Source organism: Molothrus aeneus, chromosome 11 (genome assembly GCF_037042795.1).
Source record: "Molothrus aeneus isolate 106 chromosome 11, BPBGC_Maene_1.0, whole genome shotgun sequence".
Taxonomy (NCBI): Eukaryota; Metazoa; Chordata; class Aves; order Passeriformes; family Icteridae; genus Molothrus; species Molothrus aeneus.
This window is the reverse complement of record NC_089656.1, coordinates 9,151,165-9,174,136: the sequence shown is the minus strand read 5'-3', so window position 1 is coordinate 9,174,136 and position 22,972 is coordinate 9,151,165. Positions and strand designations below refer to the sequence as shown.

General features: G+C 41.7%; 1 protein-coding gene across 1 annotated transcript in view; it reads right to left on the bottom strand.

Moving 5' to 3' along the window:
• The window catches only part of NKD1 (NKD inhibitor of WNT signaling pathway 1), a 105,913-nt gene extending 84,716 nt beyond the window's left edge, over positions 1 to 21,197 (bottom strand). Inside the window, exons 1-3 of the mRNA XM_066557683.1 lie at positions 20,853 to 21,197; positions 20,680 to 20,712; positions 20,239 to 20,396 (exon numbers count right to left, since the gene is read on the bottom strand). Of these exons, the coding sequence (XP_066413780.1) occupies positions 20,239 to 20,396; positions 20,680 to 20,712; positions 20,853 to 20,877 (216 nt within the window). The 5' untranslated portion in view covers positions 20,878 to 21,197. The remainder of the gene's footprint in view (positions 1 to 20,238; positions 20,397 to 20,679; positions 20,713 to 20,852) is intronic.
• Positions 21,198 to 22,972: the final 1,775 nt, after the last annotated feature.

The window sequence follows — 22,972 nt, the reverse complement described above, 5'->3', positions numbered from 1 at the left end:
TGCATACACTCCCCCTTAATGTCATGATTAATTTACTGTTAGGACTATATTGTAACAAACTTATTTTTAAGTTACTGGTTCTCCCCCGAAACAATGCCCACCCACAAAAGCCAAGCTGTTGGTCCCTGTTCCTGCTGAGCTGTTTTCTGCCTACTGAATGATGGCAACCAGAATAAAAGTCAACAATTCTCAGATGTGTTAAAAGCTTCAAGCTCTTTGCAGCACTCCCCATAAGCCATAAGCAAATGTGATACTGCAAAATGGCTTGTCATCACCCTCTTCCTGCCCTTCCCAACACATATATTCCTCATGAAGGGATCTTTTCTCTCCTACAGCAACTTTGAGATACTGAAACCTTACTGCTCTAGTATAGGAAATAGCAGGCGAAGATGTCTGCTCCTACACAAACAATTCTATTTATGAACTGAAAACAACTTCCAGGGTTGGCATTTCCAATATATTTATTATTTCAAGGATCATTAATCTTTATAAAGGACAGAGCTCTGAGTTATAACTAACTGCTGTCAGCATAAACTGCTAAAGCCATGCCTAAAGTAACAACACTTCTATGTCGAACGGTATAATGTAAAATATAGTCATTGAAAAGGAGAAAAATCCTATACATCTCAATTTTGCTGGCACAGATACACACAGTTATTCTGTATTTTCAGTAGAAGAAAGAGAAATGGACAGAGTTCAATGAACAGAACTTTGAAGACTCTTTTCCATTACATACTTGAGAAAGTTCAGAGATGTAAACTGCAGCTTTAACAATTCTGAGTGGAACTAAAACCTGCACCACTTTGCAATAATTATTACACATTCAAACAGACTGCTACTGCCATGTCTCTACACCCAATTTTTCCCAAGTCCCATTGTTATTCCTCATCATTCTCCTTCACAGATCTGAGTAACCTTTTTTTCAGGCATCAAACAATATAGACTAAATTCTCATTCAGTCTCTACTTCAGTATTTACTGGCATGTTTACATATGGAAAAGGATTGCAATAGGTATTCCAGAAAAGTTGCTCTGCAGACACTCTGTATCACAATAAAAGTCTGCACAAGTAAGCACATTGGTTACTGGTAAATAAAAGCACATTTCATTCTTTCATTCTATGTCTATAACAAAGGGTCTTATCAGCTTCCCTACATAAACAAGCAGTAAATAATCTGCCCTTTCAGTCTTGGTTCAACCACCCTTAGCTCTTCTGTGAACTTCTTCAAGCTTGCCCATTATCTTTTTGGTTTTGGGGTTTTTTTCTGGGAACAAAAAGATATTACAATGGTGGCAGACAATCACATACTGCACACTGCCTGTGCATGCTACCAGCCTTGGACTGCCTCAGCATCCACTGAAGAACAGCTCAGTGTGCATCCCCACACACACCTGTACCCACAGATCTCACAGGGCCAAGGTGAGCATGTGCAAACTCCACAAAGAACAAGGGGGAGGGCAGAGTAACAATACTTTAGATCCATGCTAGTTTCTGAAGAAGTGATGTCCCCCGCAATACTCCAAAAGGAACAGCAAGTAACAGCTCAGCCAGGGTTGCAGCCTGCACTCATTGAAATTTCCTACTGACTTTCAATAATTCCCTAATGAGGGGTGCAAAAAGTCCACAAAAGGAAAATGATTTCTCCAAAGGTCACATTCAAATGCTTCTAAATGAGTGATTCCTTTGAATTCTGACCTCTTTGGTATCAATTGAAACTTGGCCTGAGAAAGTGGTTTCAGGACTCTGCCCACTGGTTTGTTTGTACAGTGGCACAGGAAATATGTAAATAGATTAAATTTACAACAAAGTGCCAAGCATTTGAGATCGCTGGTTCTGTAATATTCTCTGCTACATGATTCTAACAGCCAGAGCCTCACTCTAGGCAGTCAGCACTAAACCCCCTCTGAAAGCAGACACCCTGCAGGGCCCATGGACTCTCTGTCCACCATCCCAGCACCATCACACGTGTTCACACATTATCAGCCTCTGCTCAGAGCGAGGCCAGTCTGAAATTACACTGAGTGTCACACACCAGGCTACAGATACAATGGGTGACAGCCCAGGGGAAAGCATCTTCTGTGCCCAGATGATTTTCCTATTCACTTTTGGGTACATGATTCTCACTGCCATTCATAAATCATGTCTTCTGAAGAGAATTCAGATTTAATGCCTAACCTCCCCTTCTACAAACACATCACTGAGTCAGACCCAGCTTAACAGATCTGAGCAGGCAGCTTAGAGAGTTTCTTAGTGTTCTCTTCCCTGTTTAAAGTTCTCCAAAACCAAGGATGTTCATGTTTAGTTTAACCCTTTACCATCTAACAATTAATTTCAATTACTTGAGTAATTAAATGTATTGGGCTGTCAAACTGAAACAAAGAAAGAAAAGCTTTCCTAAGAAGATAGCATGACAGGACATTTACTTTCTTCTCTGTAAGAACATACAAGTTTTCACTTCAAGAGAATATATGAGAGAAGCATTATTTTTAACAGACAATTAATGGTACATTTTCTGCTCTACTAGCCTAGTTGTCCTTTTTTGCCTGAATATTCAGAATTTGCCTAGTAAAAGAAAGGATCTGACTGCAGCAGAAAGAAATCTTTTCTAAAACAAAGACATGCTGAAAAAGTGAGACTTGCACTACTAGCAGAGAACATCTCTCAAGCCACATGGGTGAATTTTAACGTTTATATCCCTGCTAACTAGACACAGGCTCAAACCAAAAACCACAAATATGGTGAAAGTCTGAAAGCAGATCTGAATTTTATAACTCACACCCCAACTCCTCTCTTAACAATGGCTGGAAAATGCTTTTAGAATCTCCTAAAATATTTGTTCCATACACAGGAAATGAGTTTAATAGTACATCTTGGGGGATTAGCTTTGTTTAGCTGTCCAAACCTTTGATTCAAAGTCTGTAGATAGTATTGCTTTAGCTGCTACACAGAAATAGACATATTTCCTGATGGGATGCCTCCCTTGCTCACGTGGTCATTCACCTTAATCCCTGTTAACTTTATAGAATGCTACAGTGCACATATCACTGGCTGCAAAGGAAGTCCTTTATACAAGTTTCTTGACCTCCCTCTATTCACAGCATGAAAATGGTGAAGATATATATACTGCTGAAGCATGGGAATTGGGAAGTTGGATAAAAAGTATTACATTCTTACAGAGGAATTCCTCATTTCTAGACAACATAAAGCAGCTCCTGAGGATGAATTTACTGCTTTTCTGCTTCAGCATAGTGGGCTGTATTATGACCCTGTAATCCACTGTGAGCAAGGCAGCAGCAGAGAGCTGCACTGCCCTGGAGCTGTCTGAGAGATGACTGTGATTCACTGAATCACAGTTTCCTCTCCAATTTCCACTCTGCCTCAAGTAACACAGCCAGCACTGCTTCTGCACTGTCCTCTTCCCTAAATGATTCTGCTCATGAGCTGGGCTATGCTCCATTGTCTTTCCACTCAAAACCAGGCAAGTAAGGAAGTAGGAGATTTGAGGAGAAATTCTTTAAGCTCCAGAAATATGCACATGCTACACATGTTTTATGTTAGCCATCTGTACAGCAGAGCAAGGTGTGGTTATTCAGTAGATATGGTGTGTCCTTGCCTCAAGTGCTAATTTGGTGTGCTAGACACCCCATGATTGCAAAGGATTCCTGGTGTTCCACACCAAATGCACACCCTGCTAGTTAGACCACCACGTGGCTTTGTTTCTCCCTCCCAGACTCAGTTTCTGAAGAATGTAGCATTTAAATCAAGCTAGAGGAAAGGCAACAGCTGTTAAAATATAAGTATCCAGCACATTTTGAGGCCTGAGGAACTGAGAGGGAAAGGAAGCACAGGGCAAGTACTGAGAAAGTGTGATCTGTGGGCCATAGGTAGCAAAGACAGCTTTCAGTGTCCAAAGGGAGAGGGGAAAAAAACCCTGAAAACAACAATAAATGCCCATATCTAACACACAGACTAAGAACCCTGATTCCAGCCAGACTGACCAAATTCTCCAAAACGAAAGAGAGCTTCAAGATTAAAATCATCCTTACAATTCAATATTCAGAGAAATCATCCTTAAATACATAATAATAGGGATTGAGATGCCATAAAATCCTCTTTAGACAGGCAAAATATTCCTGAATTCTCTCCATATTTACAAGGAGTGGGGAGCAGGGAAGCTACAGACTGGGATGTGCCTGACTGCAACATGCAGCTCTGGGAGTGTGCTCACTGCAGCCAGGCTGACAGGACAATAAGTGCCTCTTCAGCACCATATATTTAGCTGTGCTCTCTATTGTTTAAAAGAACAAATTACATTTGCAGCAGGGAATTTAGCAGGACCAACTAAAAAGCTTGGGAGTACCCATCACTAACCATCAGTCACTAACCATCAGTCACCAGCAGGCCGTTTAAACATGACCGTGGGTGATGCATCACAGACAGCACCAAAGCAGGAGGGAAGAGGTGTTAATTAACCTGTAAACCTGCCCCACTTTGTGCTCCACATAGCACAAAAGCCCGCCGGATCCGAGGCATAGTTCACCCTCATTATAAGGCTCTCCATTACAAAGCCAGTGCAAAGAAAAGCTTACTGCTTTGACTCACCACCCCACTTCAGTTCTTTGTAAACATTTTGACATGCATTTCACTCATGTACACACTCTGCTGCTCCAGAGAATAACCTTCAAGAGAGGGTAATTTCATTATTCAAGCAAACACCAGAAAAACTTCATCTCCTTGCAAAGCTTCCAGTCTAACTGGTGCATCAGAGCTTGTCTTCAGTCAAATTTGAACAAACCTTTTCCTTCCCAATTTAGTTATGTCTCTGTAATCAGTTTCACTTAGTATCAGTAGTGGAAGTCTGGCATTCTCTTCATGCTGTATTTTATACCTACTCTATTGACACACATGCCAGCCATACTCTGTCCCTACATTCCTATTAATCTTGCCCTGACTTTATATGCATCACCAAGAGCAGGGTAGAGCAAAGAGCAGAAAGTCCACATCACTTGTATGCACAAATCCTTGGACAGGCCTCCATGAGAGTGGAGATTCACCTCATACATGAAAGACACATCCCTCTCACCACCTTCTACACCCTTGTCCAAAGTCTCATCAGCATGACTGAGAAGTAAAATATCTTTTCTCTCTATATGTCAGAACTGCTTTGATTAAGAAAAACTTTTTAGAATTAGACTTCTTGAGCCACTGGATTGTAACGAGAGCTGGACAGTTCAGAAAGGCCCCTTTCAGAAACATTTTAGGAAGATTACAGTAGATCAAAAGAAACAATCTAAGAGGTTGGGCTATTTTGCAAGGGGAGATTATATAAACTTCAAGGAGAATTCAAACATTCTTTTTCATTCTTACTTTGCTCAGGAAAGTAGGTGATAAATACTTGGCTTGTTCATAAAAACATAGCAATGAATTAAGAGTACAGCTGACACTGAAGTTCTTAATGAACTATAAATATTTCTCTGATGGGGAAGGTGGGAAAAAGTGGATAAAACCAGTAGGTTCTAAGAGAAGATAAATGAGACTAAATGAGTGGCAAGTGTTTAGCTATTTTGGGTCTCTGTGAATATATGAACAACTTTAGAAAAGATAGACACTTGAAGCTAGGGTCTGGACTAGAATGCATGGCTCCTGAATCTCACTCTTAAACCATAAATTCAGAGTTTCAGGCAGCACCACAGCAGTGCCTATCCATCCCTGGCCACCCACATCACAAACACCTCCCAGCTCCACATGCCAGCCCAGACCAGTCTGCTAATCTCAGATGACTTCAAAGCCTACCTGCCTTGCAATCCAGAGAGCTTAAGAAAGCTGTGTTTAACCTATTACCCCACCTCCTTAAGTACCACAGGGCTGACATCCTAGCCATGAAAATCCCAACCACTAAGCAGAGACCCAAGGGGCATCACCAGCAGCCCAGTTAGGAGAGGCCCATGCTGTTATCAGAGCCTGTGTCTGAACCACAGACAGCTTTAACCCCGAGGGATCTTTTGCCACACACACCTGAATATAAAACATGGTCCAGCACCATGTGCAAATGGATAACTCTGAGAAGTGCTGCACTAGAACATGCAGTTCCCAGCAGACTGAGCTACTAGAAATTTCAGTCCCAAGAAAATACAAAAAATTATTTTATGATTGAAACAAAAAGGGGCACAGCCCAGATATCCCATCTGTACTGGCTGTACTTCTGATGTGCTTATTCTCACCTCCTCCCCTTAACAACCAAGTCAATGATTTTGTTATATTGTATGCATGCAAATTGAACTCATTTCTTCGACTGTGTCCCCATTTCTTAGACTGTGTCTAATTTTGCCCTTTCCATCCTTTACTAAGCCTGTTTACATAAGTTGAAGATGCACTCCCTCCTCTGTCCACTTGCTTTTTTCAGTGGAGAGGTCAAGCCTTTCCTCTCACCAGTCCTCTCTCATCTTCTTTCTTAGGAGAACATTTTCACCCAGTCTGAGGGGATTGCATTTTGCTCATTCCTGTTTGATGCATTTCTTGTGAGACAGGATCAAATGAGATTGAAGGCCCAGAAAGCCCCATGCTGTGTACCTTGCATAAAATGTACTTTCTCTTACACTAGAAAAAGGCTTACATGACATATATTTTTTATAAATATATATCTTGAAATTTTGAAAGTAGGCAAAAAACATTATAATATCATAAGGTGGGAAGGAATACAAAAGAAGAAAAAAAACCACAGTGAATAGAATTCTTTTTTATAAAAAAGAAAACTATGCTTAACACAAACTCCTTCATGAATTCTCTTTATACTTCCAGTGACACAAATTCACCATTCTGCTGACACTGTTGCTGACGCTACTGAAAAAGTCACCCAAGATGGTTCATTTTAAAATAAAATTTTACAAGGAGACAAAATGGGGATTTGTAATGGAGCATTTCCTTCTACTTAATCACTACATCATTACTGTGATGGTATAAAGCCTATTTGGTCTTTTAATTGATGTAATGATAAACATATATTTTGGGGAGAACTCCCACAAAGACATCCAGTTAAAGGAGAAAAATCTTAAATTATAATTGCCCAAAACAGTCCTCCCCTAATTTACTTAATGCCAACAAACAAGAGATCCCTGCAGTAATTCTGTGTTTCTAATACTGCTATCAATTTTAACACTACCTCCACTCATTTCAAGTCACTGAGCAATTCTTAAGTATTTACAATCATCAGTCAAACAAGGAGCCATTTCAGCTCTTTGACCTTAGAATCATGAGGTATAAACTTTCAACTTCCATAGGGAAGATATTTTTAAAACGAAGAGTGCATTTCCCAGAATAATGATGCTCTAATACTAAACAGCAGCTCAGTTATTTTGTGTTAAGAAACCAAAGCCCTTCTTACACAATTTCAAAGCAGCAGCTGTGACTTTGAAACTAGGAACTCATTCTGGCCACCTGCTTTAAAACCAGCCAAAATAAACGTGGTGGGATGGTTCCTGTTGATAGCCATGGGATGGCAGGGCAGCACAGGTTATTTGCTGCCAGGGCTTAGGTCCCAGACATCACTAACTTCTCCAGGATTTCATCTGGATGAAGACCTTGGGATCAAGCTGCATCTGAAAGCTGGATTAATTATTAAGTGCTAGTTTGCAGTCCTGTTACTCAAGAGGAGCAAACCTTCATTGCACAGCTGAGATACATTGTTCACGGCATGCCATTCACAGTGTGGTGTTTTACTCCCACAGCAGATGATACTTCCTAATCCCTTGCCAAACAGAAAGTATTATGGTCTGGCTTACAAGGTATTGGTTTCTTTGAAGAAAGAGTTTGTTTTGCTGCTGCGTTTTTTGTTGTTTTGGGGTTTTTTTAATAAGTCAGACCCATCAATAATAGCAGTAACAGTAAAGTAAGAATTATTACTTTGAAACCTCAAACTAGCCTACTTCTTCTAGACTTACTAAATGCAAATAACATTGCAAAAAAATAGTGTCCACCAGTGCAACTTAAGTGAAACACTAACTAAACCTTCCCAGATCCACAACCACAGCTAATGTAGCAGAGTGTACCTCAGAAGATATTTCAGGGCCTAATCCTGCTCTCAGCAGAATTAACAGAGAATTACTGAACTTCAATAGCAAAAGGATTTGGCCTACAAAATCTCAGCCATTTCTAATTCACACTGCTAAAAAGCAAATGTAGTCTCCCTCAAAAAACTCTACTACAAGGTACTACAGAAGGAAAAGAAACCTTAAATATTTAAAAACATACAAACATGTTCCTAAAAGTTTAATTTAATATAACATTGTTAAAGAAGGAGAGAAGAAAAGAAAAAAAAATCAGGTAATTCACAAGTGTCCTAAGTTCTTTCTGCTTTCTACTCCTTTGTGCCTTGCTTTCCCCTTTGCACTCTCCTTGTGCAGAGGCACATTTGAGACAAAGCAGCCACTGTAACACTCACAGTGCCCAGGTGGGAACACACTCTTCTCCTTATGGCCAGCAAAGGACACATGCTTTGATCTTCAAGCAAAAGACTCTGGATGGTGCAACTCAAAAGGCTGCTGCAAGTTTATTTCTTTTTTTTTTCCTTTCCCTATAAATTATCCCTCCTTTTGATATCTATTCTTGCTCTTGAAAAAAAAAAAAACAACAACATACATCAAGTTCAGATGAAAACTGCCCACACGACAAGTTTGTGTTTACAAGCTTAAGAGCAAGTTTCACTTGAACACAGGTCAATGCCTCTTTAAGAAAACATCACATACCAAAAAAATCACACATGGTTAGAACACATCATGAGCAGAGAGGAATTGTGGACTCAGTCTGTGAGGCACCAAGCCAGCCTGAGAAGCCCTTTGAAGTTAGAAAAACATCCTCTGGTCAGAGCACATTTGTGAAGCCGTGGGACAGGCGCTTTAAACAACATTCACTCGAGATCACCTGCGGTGTGCCAGTGGATTGGCGCCTGGGCAACTTCAACAACGTAACCCTTTCTACTCCACCAAGATCACTCACTCCAAAATCCCTCCTATCAACAGCACGGTCACAAAACTGCATGGCAAAGCATGTAGCTTTCCCTCTCTGTACAGCACAGGCAGGCATTCCAGCATGTGCAGTTTGGGGAAACGAGCCACAAGCAGACCTTGGTCAGCAGAAGAAAGGCGACTGTCCCTGGCCACAGCAGTGCTGACACAGAGGGAAGGCATCACCCTGCAAGAAGGGCCACTGCAAAGCTGCACAAGGCACAACAGAGTCAGGAATGCAGCCAGGCATGACACAGAATGCTGCTCATCACCCTTGGCAGGGAAGGAAGATGCTTGGCTGTGGAAGGCTAAGTCCAGGTAACACAAGGGGTTTTTCCTCTCCCACCTATACACAGATAAGACTGGACATCAGAAGACTTTTCTAGCAAAGGCAGCTCCCTCTGCCCAGCTCTGCCATCAGCTATTAGCACCCAGCCCCCTAGCACCAGTGAGCTGTGCCAGCCCAAGTTAAAGCACATCCACCCCCTGATCTGGCACTCTCGGGCTGGAGTGCCTCTCAGAAGAGTCTCTAACTGAAGGCAGCAGTGGCTGCCCAATCCTCACACTGCTGGATACTGGAATTGATGTGCAGTAGCAGATGAGCTTGACTAGAGCCCATGGCAGTTGAGACTGTGGAAGGAGCAAGCCTCACCCCTGCCTTTGGACAGGGTTCCTGCTGGTATCAGGAGACACTCAGACTGCACACTCCTTCCTTAAAACATACCCCTAAAGGCACATCATTAGCATTTTTCTCATCTAACCATTCTACTCTTCTGTGTTTGACAAGCTTTCCTACTTTCCCCAGTGGTGGTGAAATTCCCCTCATTTTTGAGGAGGCAGGACTGCCAGTGCTGCCATCAGAAACACATGAGGAGGGTCAGATTACTCTGGCAGAGCTAATAAGGGACCTCACAGCCTTTCTGCTTCTCCCACAGGACATTACCCATTGTCTGTTATTCAATTACTGACAAATCTAGGGGGCTTCCCACTTTGGTTTCTGTCTTTCCAAAATGGGGAAAATCAGAGGTGGCCCTAGATTAAGGGCAAATTGTTTTAGCAGAGGTTTGTTCTGTATTTGAACATATGTATGTTTAATGAATAAGCACAAACACCTGCATGCTGCAGTCTAGCTGGTCCCTCCTGGATAGCAGCAAATGCCCAAGGACACAGAGCGACTTCAATGTGCCTTACTTTTGAATTTCAGTACAGAGTTCTCACAACTTTTTTTTTTTTTTCTGTATGGCATTAAAAAAAAAAAAAGAAATCAGACACTCATCTGGAAAAGAGTGCCATGGTAAGGCTGATGACCAAATTCCAGTAAAGTCTATATAGCATCAATGAATACAGTACTTCCTTTCCAAATGCTAGGGTTTTTTTTTTTCTTTCTTTTCTGTTACACATCACCACGTTGCAGTCAGAGAGCAACTGTTTTTCAAAGTAAAGCCCTGTACAATAGCTTACACAGGAAGAGATCTCATTTACTTCTTTATGCTGTGCATTAGTCCAGAGTTAAAGATTTTGTGTGCTTCCTATTAATCATAAATAAATGATTGAAAACACCCTTAGAGTAGAAGAAAAAAAAATGAGACTGTGGTTCAATACTTTAACAAACCAACCTAATTACATAAAAAAACACCTTCATACAATAAAAATGTGGCATTTTAATGGGTATTAAGCAGTGCTGTGGGAATAGCCTCTTTCAAAACATGCTTTTTAAACCTATCTGGAAAATTACATTGCTAATTACAAATGGGAATTTAAGTGGCAGTACAGCTGGGAAAAACTTTTGTGAACCTGTCATAAAATGATCAGATAAACTGCATCTGCAGGGGAAAATACGCTGCCATTATACCAGCAATGTAGCTGCCAGATTAAAAGAATATTAGTCTCGTGAACCTTCCCTCATCTTCCACTGATGTGGCAGAGAACCCAATACAAAACCACTAAAAACCAATGAGAAACTTCCCCTCCATTACTGAGGGACTTTTGCATCAAAGCATCACAGAGATAATGCAGAATTTTAAAAAAATATAGAAACAGTCTTACCTAACTGCACTGAGTTAGTTAAAAATATACATTTAAATGTAATTTATTTATGGGATTTGAAAAAACTCCTTTTACATATATATCCACATCAGGAACAAGACCTTGCACATAAGCTTTGCATAAATAGAAGTGGCTTTAACTGAGATAACCTATGAAGTTTATCCTCAAAATAAAATTAAATATTCAGGATGGCTAAATGAGGCACAGTTTTTCCATGGGAAAAAATATCAAAGTATTATTTATTTTCCTGTAGGTACTTGTTTTGAAAAGCCTTTCCTCCCCACCTGGCCTTCTGCTAAAAGCCACAATCTACATTTAAACAGTGTGTATGCTTTAGAAAATTATCAACCATCTTTTTTTACAGCAGGAGCTTATGAAATTATTTGATCCACTTTTCATATAGAAAGTCTATGGCTGACCATAAATAGGCAGGCTCCCAGTATAAACTTACCAGGAGCACATCAAAGACCTTCCTCTAGGATCAGACGATTGATTTCTTCAATGCTTTTTAGAATTTCTTCCAGGATATTTTGGGTTATTGCCTTAGACCTTTGCTCAGCTGGAATGACAGATATTCTGTTTGCTAGACTGTGATGTTCTCTCTTTACAGGGGAATGAGTGTCCGTAGTGTATACACACGTACGCTACACGAACAGAGAGAGACTTGGAGAGTTCACAGGCAAAATTATTATTTATTGTTTCAAAAAGAGCAGTTTATTACAGAAACACTGATACAGGCTTAACCGCAGCATCTTACGCAATACAGAGACTGCTTGTTATTCTGTGAGCTCAGGGCTGGGACTCTGCTCTGAGAAAATCCCCACTCCCCTAAACAGGCATTTGTTCTTCCTATTCACACAAGGCACAAGGCTTAGCCTTACAGCTACTACCCTCTTTACCCAACTCTCTTGAAACTAACTGTCCTGGAAGTATGAAAGATTTTTAAGATAGGACAAGAAGCAGCTTAGTCCTTACCTACCACTATCAAATCTTTGGGGAATCAGACAGCAAACTATCTCCGAGGGCAATGTGACACACTACCCACCGTTCTCCTTCCTCCCCCAAGACAAATCTGTCACCTCTGTACCACTCATCATCCGCATCAGAGTGTGGATCAAAAGATCCGAGGCTGCTCCCAAATCCCATTTCTCCTGCAAGACGGTACTTTGTTCTGTCACTTCCCTACTGAGTCTATCCCCTTATTTTATGCCTCACAGCATGTGTGGCTGCACCCCAAGATCAAACACCCATGCATGATTTTCTTTCACAGATCTTGAATCACAATGTTATACTTTAATAGGAACCTCAATATACTTAATCCCTTTAAAGCTGCCACAGTAATGCCCCCAAATGCATTAAATTCCACCCTATTTCTCTGGGTGGACAGTGCACAGACTGTTCTGACCACATGCCAATCCACCTCTGAGCTAAAGCAACATACACTGCCTGCATTTGTTAGTCAGAAGTCCAAGGATACATGGCTAAAATTCCAGACACATGAAACGTCCTATGCTGCAAATTTTGCTCAAAACATAACTGAACATTTAAGGGAGGACCTCACATTCTCAAGGCATTCTCATTGCAAATGACACAAGAAACAAGAGCCACTGAGCCTGCATTTAAATCCAAACCCACTCAAACTGAAAGCAAGGCTGGTAGATGTTCCCTTTCAAGGTGTAATCAAGACACCCAAACCCCATCAGTCAACTCAATGAGTTTCAGAGTCCACTGAATTCTCAGACTGAGGGGGGTTAATGGACAAAATTACCAAATTATTGGAGCATTGACAAAAAGCAGAAAAACTGCTTGCCTGATAAGTCTTGTTCACAAGTATTAAACTTTAATAACAATAGCCCTAGGTTTAAGGAACAACTACTTTTCATGTACGTTTGGCAGGGACCTTGGTTTGAACCAAGGAACCACAGGGTCTTCTGCTCTCCCTGCTGAGGGGTTGGTGTCTGCTGGGACCCTTTAGGTTTATTTTTACAGGGCTCTTTTTGGCCATTGAGGAGCTTCTCAGGCACTGATGGCATTTCAGTCTCCTGTGGCCACTGTCAGGTCATCAGAGGAGCAAAAAGATTTATACCACCAGAAGTTTTACGGACCAAAACAATAGGATCATTTATTGCCCTATAAAATGCAATAGGCCAAACCACAGAATTGCAGAGTGGAGAGTGGTTCAGGCTGGAAGGGACCACATCATCTGGGTCATCTGATCCAATCTCCCTGCTCCAGCAAGGCCATCCCCGGGCACAGGCCACAAGATTGTGTCCAGAAGGTTCTTGAATCTCTCCAGTGAAGGGAGACTCCACAGCCTCTTGGAAAATCTGTTCCAGGGCTTGGTCACTGCACAAGAAGAAAGTTCTTCCTCGTGTTCAGGTGGAAATTTCTGTGCATCAGTTTCTTCCAGTTATTTCTTCTCCTAATCCTTAGCGCTACCAAGCAGAGCCAGGCTCCAGCCTCTTGACACCCTCCCTCCAGATACTGATAGACATTGATGAGGTCCCCTCTCAGCCTCCTTTTCTGAAAGTGCTACAGGACTTCCCCAAAAGACACTGCAGCATTCCTTAAACAATTAAATTCTGTATGGCTAAACCACAAGTACTCCTGAGGTATGATGGGCAGCTATCAGGTGATGTGAGACACAAAGAGATTAGGGAATCCAGCTGAACACTTGCTTACACACAAAAGCCTGTTGGAAAGCCAAGTCCCATGGCAAGCCAATGGATCACCTCATTAAACAGTGGACACCAGGTTACACGGCAACAAAAAACATGCCATATTTCTCTTATGACAATAAATTCAGAAGCCTACAGAAAGTTAATGCCCTGTACAGCAGTACCCCTTGCAGAGACTCCAGGGGAGCAGTGATTGAAGGTACACAAATCATTTCCCCTTTCTCTTAGCTTACACTAAAAGCCAGCACAGCCCTTTCACCACAGCTAACACCACTGGCTTTCCACCACTGCAATGAGAAATGTCATGAGATACTGCAATACAAACACGCTTTGCTGGCTCAAAAATCAGACACAATGAAGATTTTGCATTTGGAACTTTGTTAATAATTCTTGAATGCAATACAGTCCAACTCAGTCTCCCATAGCTGTAGTTACTCTGTAGGAGTAAATACAGGCTTAGTTTTGCTGCCAATGTTGGCAGATATGACTAAATAAATTCACAGAGAAAGTATATTTGACCCTTCCTTCACATTAATTTTTTTAACTAAAACTTTACCTCATTTTCCATGAAAAGATTTCAAACGATGTGATATTTATAGATAACTCACAAGTATTCAAAGTAACTGGCATATGAAGAAAAAGTAGTTCCATTAAAAAAAAAAAACAACAAAAAAACAACTTCAAGTATTTCATATGTCTGAACATCTACCATTTGCTTTCCAACCAAGGTTTGATGCTGACATTCACGAAGCAAAATCCGTCTGCAAGGATTTCTATAAAGGCCAACATCTGCAGCACTGGGAGCAATGTTCCATTCTGATTTAAATATCATCACTGAACAATTATTTCCCCAACTTTGGAAAAACTAACTCCTACAAAGTTTCAGTACTCAAGAGACTTCTCTTTCCTCTGTTCATAACTCAACTCAAAAGAAACCATAAAAGTCAACTGAGATCTTCTTCTGAAGGGTGCATACAAATAGCTACTTACTGAGCTCCTCTTGGGTCTTATTACAGATCCCAAAACCTATAGAAAACCCTTCTGTTAATGAATGCTGCTGTAAAGAACATTCCCCTATGTCGACAATCATGTGCTATAAATGTCCCTTTTTTGTTATAACTAAAGTTTTAGTGTGAAGTCTGGACTGCATTATTTACAGTTAAGATATTAAAGAATATAACATATTGTTGCTACTTTTCATCCCAGATTACAGAAGAAAATACACTCCACAACCAAGGCCTTCTCATTCAGAAGAATTAAAGTTTCACTAAGCCAACAGGGACTATCAGGAGCTCGAGTGACATAGATGAGGATTTGACCCAGCTACTACAGTGAATATGTTTTATTCTTACAAACACCAACCTAAGTAACTCCACTTTGGCGGGGGTGGGAGAAAGAGGGTTGTTAGAGATCAAAAAAAAAGAGTTCCTTTAATGAGATTGTTTGCAGAAACTTCATGGGTCATTCGGCTTTCCAATCAACATGGCAAATTAAAAGTGCACCACATTAAATCTGAAACACCTATAAAACAAGCCCTGATGAAATACAGACAGTCTTCCATCTACCTCCTCCATATGGCTCAAGCAAAGTCAACTTTTAATTTCATAATACAAAAATATTTAATTTATGCTTTTCTTCATATGTCAATTTAACCTCTGGCACATAGCTTTGAAACCATATAAGGATGCCTAACACTTTCCATATGGCAACTGAATTGTGGCTTTTAATTGCACCAACTGGTATCATTCAAGGATAATTCCCTTGGAATCCAGCTTTCTGCTACAGTATTGGCCAATTCACTAATCTCATCACCATGGCACTAATACTTTCAGAGACTCTTTGATTGTTAATATTCATATTATAATTTTCCCAAACCAGAGCTGTCAAGATATACTATGTACACCACTAATTAAATTATCTTGGTTTGTTGGCACCAAATTTCAACACTAAATAAGATTCTGCTTTTCTCTCCCTCAATACAAAGTTTGGTAATTTTATTTTAAATGCCATAAACAATATTTTTGTGTACTAAAATACTTTGTAGTCATACCAATATTGAGAACTGCTGGGTCTGTTGTTTATTTTAATCTTCAGAGTCAATAAAAATAATTATTTATATAGTACTGAGATTAATCAACTTGAAAATATTTCAGTTAAAAAGATCACTTCAAGCAATCACACAAGATAACACCCAAGGAAACTTTCATTGCTCTTGTCACCATACCAGTAAGAAGACAGTGTTTCAAATGTCACTTTACCCATGAAATGACCCCAAAGTAGTGCTGCAATTAAATCTTGCATTGCAACAGCCTTTAAGCCATATACATAGCACTAAAAAGTCTCACTTCTGTTTAGTATTTTCATTTTGGATGAATGACCTACAGCTGTGTCATCTGTAAGGTGATGTAGTTTTAATATGCACACACACACTATTTAACAGTGGGGGACTGGGAAGGGCTTCTTTTTTAATTTAAGATTGATCATACTAGAGGAGCAGTGAAGTTGACACTGGTGTTGTCTCCTCTCAGCCATGCAAGGAATGCCCATTAATGTCACTGGCAGTTACAGGCACAGAACAAATGGAGAACAAGCCCCACCTCTGAAGGACTGATGCGCCTCAGAATTTCATACTGTGTCAGTCCCAAACCAGATACTCAACTCTAATTAATATCAATTAGGGTTGAACATGGGGATCACTAGTACCAACAAGCCCAGTGGAAGTGGTAAGCTAAATTCATTTCTATTTTACCTAAAATGATTACCTACAATGTGGCTCACTGAGAGTTGGTTTGAAATCTAATTAAAAATAGGATATTTTTTCCATTCCCAAGCACAGATGTCAATGAGATGCACAAGACCCTAGTAAAATTTCTTATGGCTTTGAAGATAAAAGTAAATGGAACTAAGCAAATGTCATATTTAATATTCCCCCCTCTAGCACAGAACCGTTTCTCAGTTAAATAAATAAATACATGAATATTTGCAAACAATGTTGATTTCCAAAAATAGTTTGTAAAAGTAAACACACTGAATAAATTTAAGCTTAAGAATTATACAGGATAATCCACAGTATCAGAAAAACCTTTCTGGATACAAGTTAACTCATTCATAAAGCAGCAAAAGAAGTGTATTCAGTTGCTAGCAGATTTACAGCCTCAGTGGTTTCAATTAGCTTTGAAACCAGAAGATGACTCTGGACCTCATACTTTTCTCATGGATGCAACAGAATTCCTTTTCCCTTTAATCCCTCACAAAGTGGAAGCTGCAGGCCAGCCCCGGCCTGTGGAGTCACTAAAACCCTTGGAGCAGAGCAGCCCCTGCCGGGCGGGTGGCAATGGTTTAATGAGCTCGGAGCCCCCACCCCGTACAGCGCTCGCCCCGCCAGGCTCCCTCCCTGGCCCACACCTTCACCCAACCATCCACCAGCAGAGCCTTCCCCGAGCACTTCTGGCAACAGCTGGACGCTAATTACTGTTCTTCCAGTGAATTGGAGGGGAGAGACAGATGGACAGGACACGACAGGGACAACACATCAGCTGAGGAAAGTCTTCTCCAACTGAGAAACTCTCAGAACTTCTGCTCAGAAGGAAAGGTGTCGTATAATGGAACTATCCTTGAGTGATGTAAAGACCTCCCCTCCACGACAATTGTAAATTCAATCATTCTAGAGAGGACTACAAATGAAACTTTACTGCTTTCCTGTATTAGTCACTCATTCCTCTTGTAAAATACTGCATGAATTGCCTGAACTTCAGTGTCATCTCCCCTGGATGACTAACTTTAGCAGAACAATTCACTGCCTATTCTTGAGAGAAACAGCCTTCCAACTACAACTAAGACAGGATTTTTGGCCTGTAGACAGTAAAATAAATCAAATTGTACTATCACATCCAAGTTTTGATTAAAATTATTCAAATTTTGAATTATCAGTCTTAGGAGTTCTTGAGGCTAGGTGCTCTTCTCTCCCATCAACAGGTCTTTGGAAGTAAACTGAATTTCACCAAATAGGCCCTACATACTAAGAAAACCATCATCAACAAAGATCTGGTTAAGGATTCCTACTAGGAAAATTATTTCTAGGACCATTATTTTTTAACACAGCTGTATGTTTCTGTGAATGCAGATATTTTCATCAATGTCTGATCTAGCTCTTTCTGCCATAAGTCACAAACACAGTAACTTGGGATCTATTTTGGAGGAAAAAAACCTCTCTTTTACTGAGAAGTCACAGTTTCAGCTGTGACACAATAAAACTGCAACATTCCACAGAGCCTTGTAAGCTTATTGAACATTTTAGTATGAATTTTGAAGTAGTAAGGAGAAGATTCAAGTGCAGTAAGGTAAATTCAAATGCAACACTAGTACACTATTGGGGTCTACACCACTGTCCCACACAACCCCGTGACTAACCATTAGCAGAAGAAACTAGTATTTCTACATCTTGAGGAGACCAAAGAACCAAGAGGTTAGGCTACAATTCCCTTTGTATCTTGGTATAATTATACAAGAGATCAAAGAGATCTCAGAAGAGAAGCAGCCATGCAGCCTCAGTTATGGAGTCAATAGCTGTGACTCCATAATCCTTGTCAAAATGACTGTACATATGGCACATCTGGTTCCAATGTAGGATTAGAAATGCATCCTTCCATATTCCAAAAGTTTGTATTTTAAAAGAACTTTAATGTAGCTGTCATAGTGTGCCTGTGACAGGATGACAATTAAACTAAATCAACAAGCAGGCTATACATGCACACAGATACTACCAAATACATTAGGCAATAAATGGCAAATATTTTTGAACATTCAGAAACATCTCAATAAGGATGACAGTAAAAGCCCTCATGGGAACAGTGCTTTTAAACACAAACCTATTTACAGTTTTATAATGTACTAAAACTGTAGAATAATATTTAGTTAATAGCTTGTTAATTGCTGATTCATCAAGAGGAGGACTTCCTCTTGAGTAAGAGAGGAAATACTGTTCTACTGTCATTCCAGCTGAGTAGACCTCACCAAACTGCCAACTGAAGAGGGTTGTGAATAGAAAGGACCTTTGACAAAAGATATTGTCTTCTTTTCAGAAAGCAAATAATCTTTATGGAAGAAAATACATTTCACAAACTAAAGGCAGAGTTTTCACCTTTAACTCTTATATTAAATCTATGTTTAGTCTGGTGAGTTGAGGTTCTTCTCTAGAAAACATACATATGAAAGGTAGAACATATGTAAAAAAAAACAACTTAGAAAAACTGGGATAATTAGAAAATAATTAAAAACAGGTGTTCTTACTCTTTGCATCTGTATCATAGTACATACTATTGTTAATGAGAACTTCTTCCTTTGAACATATTGTTTCCTAGTAAAGCACAATAAATATCACTTCAACCAATCATACCTGCAAGTTGAAGGTGATTATATTCATCAGTTACAACAAAGCAATATCTTACCCCTTTTGTCTTTACTTCTAGTGACTCTCACACAATTTATGCTCCTCAAAATACAATACTGGTGGAATATGAAATGTCATCATTAGCTTTTCCCATACTACACATCTTCTACTCACTTACACATCCCACCTAAAATGAAGCATTCTCGACTTGCAAGTGAATTTTCCTGAGGCACAAGAAGTCCAGGCTTCTGACAATACAACTGGTAGCTGACAAAGCAAAGAGCCTGCAGGAGGTTTGGTGGCCCTGGCTCTGCTTGTGCTTTCAAAGCCACACTGCTTGCTGGGAAGCACAGATTCCAATCTCCCCATCTCTCAGGTTACCTTTCCAGTGATGAAACTTTCAAGGCTTGATCCAAAGTCAATGGGAGTCTTTCAGTAAACATCAATAAGCTCTGGATCACACCCTGAAACACTATGAGGACCATATCTAAGTAATGTTAAGTCTGTTTACCTCCCATCATGCCTCTTTGTTTAAAGAGACAACATTAAAAATAAATAAAAGAAAACGGCAACTGAAATGTTTCCTCCAGCCCAGCTTTACATGGAGGATTAAAGGGGTTGAAAGTGACCAGTGAAACAGCCAGGACAAGCAACTGGCACAGTAACTCTGGTGGACAAAGTCAGCCTCACGTTATTAGCAAAGAGCAAATAAATAACAGTAACTCTTCGGGGACTTCTCCTTGACTGCCAAAATGTCACAGGCAAACTTGTGCACTAATCAGGGCTCAAGCTATCGCACGCTGGCTGGGTGCTGGGCTTTCCCCAGAGATTGTTTGTTCCTGTTTGTGAAAGGTTTTGTTCTAATCGTACTGCCCAGACACCAGCAGTCAGGTTCCCTTACTCCTCTGGCTTTTGTACCCTCACCAAGTTTGCTCTGCAGCTTCTAACTTCATCAAAGGACTGAAGGAAACCACCCACGGGGCAGCGCCTCGGAGCAACATTAGGGCAAAGAAAACCTTCCTTTGCACAACCGCCCCTTGGGAGGGAAAGAGGGATGTAGAAAGAGCTTTTGCCTTTCAGTATTTCAAAGGAAAGGGGCGGGGGGGCAGCGAGGAAGCTGACATACCCTGGCACTGGAGAGCCTGCACACGGCGCGGTGCTGGCAGCCGTGCTGGAGTCCCGAGCTGCTGCCGCCGCTGCTGCTGCCCCCGGAGTATTTCTGCTTCACCATCCAGTCCTCCAGCCCTCTGCGAGCCAGAGAGGCGTTCACCGCAAAACTATCACCTAGAAAAGAGGAGACAATGCCGCCGCTGAGCCGCCCGCAGAGCCCGCCCGACTCCCGCGGCCATCCCCGCGCCGGGGCTGGGGCTGGAGCCGGGACTGGCACCGGGGCTGGAGCCGGGACCGGGGCTGGAGCCGGGACTGACACCGGGGCTGGGAGCGGGGCGGCCGCGCAGAGAGCAAAGCGCGGAGGAGGAAAGTTGAGGGGAGAGGGCAGGGGGCCGGGGGCAGCGGCCGGACCGGGGGAAGGCGTTCAAAGTTACTAACAGCGAGGAGCCATCCCTACCTTCTGGACTTTCTCTGGGTTTACAAACGGCAGCTAGGCAGATCCGGAGGAAAGTGTGTGAGGGAAATAATAAAGGAAGATCATTAGACACCAGAATAAAATCACAGCAACAAACCGAGTAAAATCCGAATAAAGGGAAGGGACTAAGGAAGTAGCAAGTGAAAGGAACTAACCATGTTTCGAATGAAGTTTCCCCATCTCTCTGCATTGATCTGCAATTACGATTCATTTGACTGTTTTCAGTAGGGTCAGGTTCGCTTGTTGTTATTTTTTGTAGATATATAAAATCCCAGCGTGTTTAGAAATCCATGTGCTCCGCTTCTCCCTGCTAACACACAAGCGAGCTCAAATCTCAGCTCCTCTCCTGCAGCACGGTCCGGCGTCCCCCTCTCCGCTCCAGCCTTCCTCCTCTCTCCTCTCTTTCCCAAAGACAGAGGCGGTTACAAAAGACCTTACTTCACCCACCGGGGAACATGATTGACACCTCATTGAGATTAGACCACTTGCAGGCAGCCTCCGCCTTCCCATTGGGCCGCGGCGGCAGATGAAAGGGGCGAGTGAGCCTTTTGGAGGCTCAAAAAGGAAAAAGGGAAAAAAAAAAAAAAAAAAGAAGAAGAAGAAGAAGAAAAAAGAAAAAGGAGCAGCCGGGGCGCGTTTCACTTCCAGCCAGGCACGGGCGGCGGGGCCGGCCCCGCTCCGCGCAGCCCCGGGGGCGCCGGGCGGACAAGGCGCCCGCTGCCCCCCGGCCCGGCCCGGCTCGGCCCGGCCCGGCCCCGCCGCCGCCAGCGCCGCCCTCCGCAGCCGCCGGAGCCCCGCGGGCCGCGCCCCCGAGCAGCAGCCGCGTCCCCGCACGGGCCGGCCCCGGGCTCCGCCGCGGGCCGCGCCGCCGCCCTCGGGGCTGCCGGGGCTCCGGGCACCCCGCACGCCGCCTCCGGCAGCCCTGTCTGCACCCGGGCGCGCTGCTGAGCCCCTCCGGTCCCCACGGCGCGGGATCTGGATCGCGGAGGAAGCCAGCGTGTCTGGAAAAGCAGTTGTTCTGCTGACTTAGTCGTGCAAATTGTTTTTCACGGGCATCCCTTCGTACACAAGTGGTCCTAATGAAGTCACTGTTAATGCCAAAATGCAGTTCTCAGAGTCAGGTCCGGAACCCTTTCTCAGTGATTCAAAATGTTGGCAGCAGGAGGACAAAGTCTCTCTCAGCTTTTTTTCATTATTAGTTAAGTAGATGAGATTTACAAAGAATCTACCCTACTTCTACAAATTATGAATGGTGTATTTTTTACATAGAGCATAAACTAAAAGGAAACTTGCTGTTTCATAAAGATAGTTCTCACAGTCATTAAAAATTTGCTTTCTTCCTCTGGCTGGTCATTATATTTCTGTTTATGAAAATCACATCTCCCTGGAGATCCTTGTAGTTCAAGTAGGAGAGATAAAAGGGAGTACGTAGTAGATTCAGAACAAGAAAAAATGAAGACTTCTGAGAATTTCACTCAAGAAACTACTAGTCAAACTATGTAGGGTTTGACCCAGATGGGCCTGGTCCAAAAAACTTCAAGGCCACATCTGTGCTTTCAAATCCATATGTTTCAAGCACAGGGAGGAAGGAGTTAGACTTGGGAGCTCATCTGAAAAAAAGATTCAAAGCATATGTAGTAACACTTCTGCAGGGAATTGGGACCGGGAGAAGAGGGTCAGGCTTGGAGCTCATTTAACCGTTTCAACCCAAATTGTTCTTTGGATGATTGCAAAGTCATTTCTCACATTATTCCAACTATTTATCTGTCTAGCAAAGAAAGCCCTTGCATTGTGAAATGCAGCCGTTGCAACAGCATCAATTGCTTGTCAAATAGCTAATAACATGCATCTTTTGTGAATTTCTTTTTTATGTATTTTAATAATTTGTTTGGACCATTTTTTATATTGCGTATTTAGGTGACATATTTGTTCCTTTGAAGATTGTCTCTTGTTTTGGGGAGGTCAAAGAGGGGAAGAAAATTATTTAGATAAGGCCGGTTCATTGGGGCATGAGCTTCACTTCGACTGGGAAAACTTGTAAAAATTTTCTGATCCATATGAAGAAATTTTAAATCCTAATACCTCAGGTTGGCATAAACACAAGTACCCTTTAAAACTTCATCAGCAATATTTTATTTGGAATATCACTTATCTTCACTGTTCATGAGAAATAGAGAACAGCTTAGTATAAGTGACCCCAAATGGGATCGGCCTATCCATTCATTTTGTGAGATGGTGCTCACATTCAGCTCTTGGGACTAAAACAAGGCCTTAG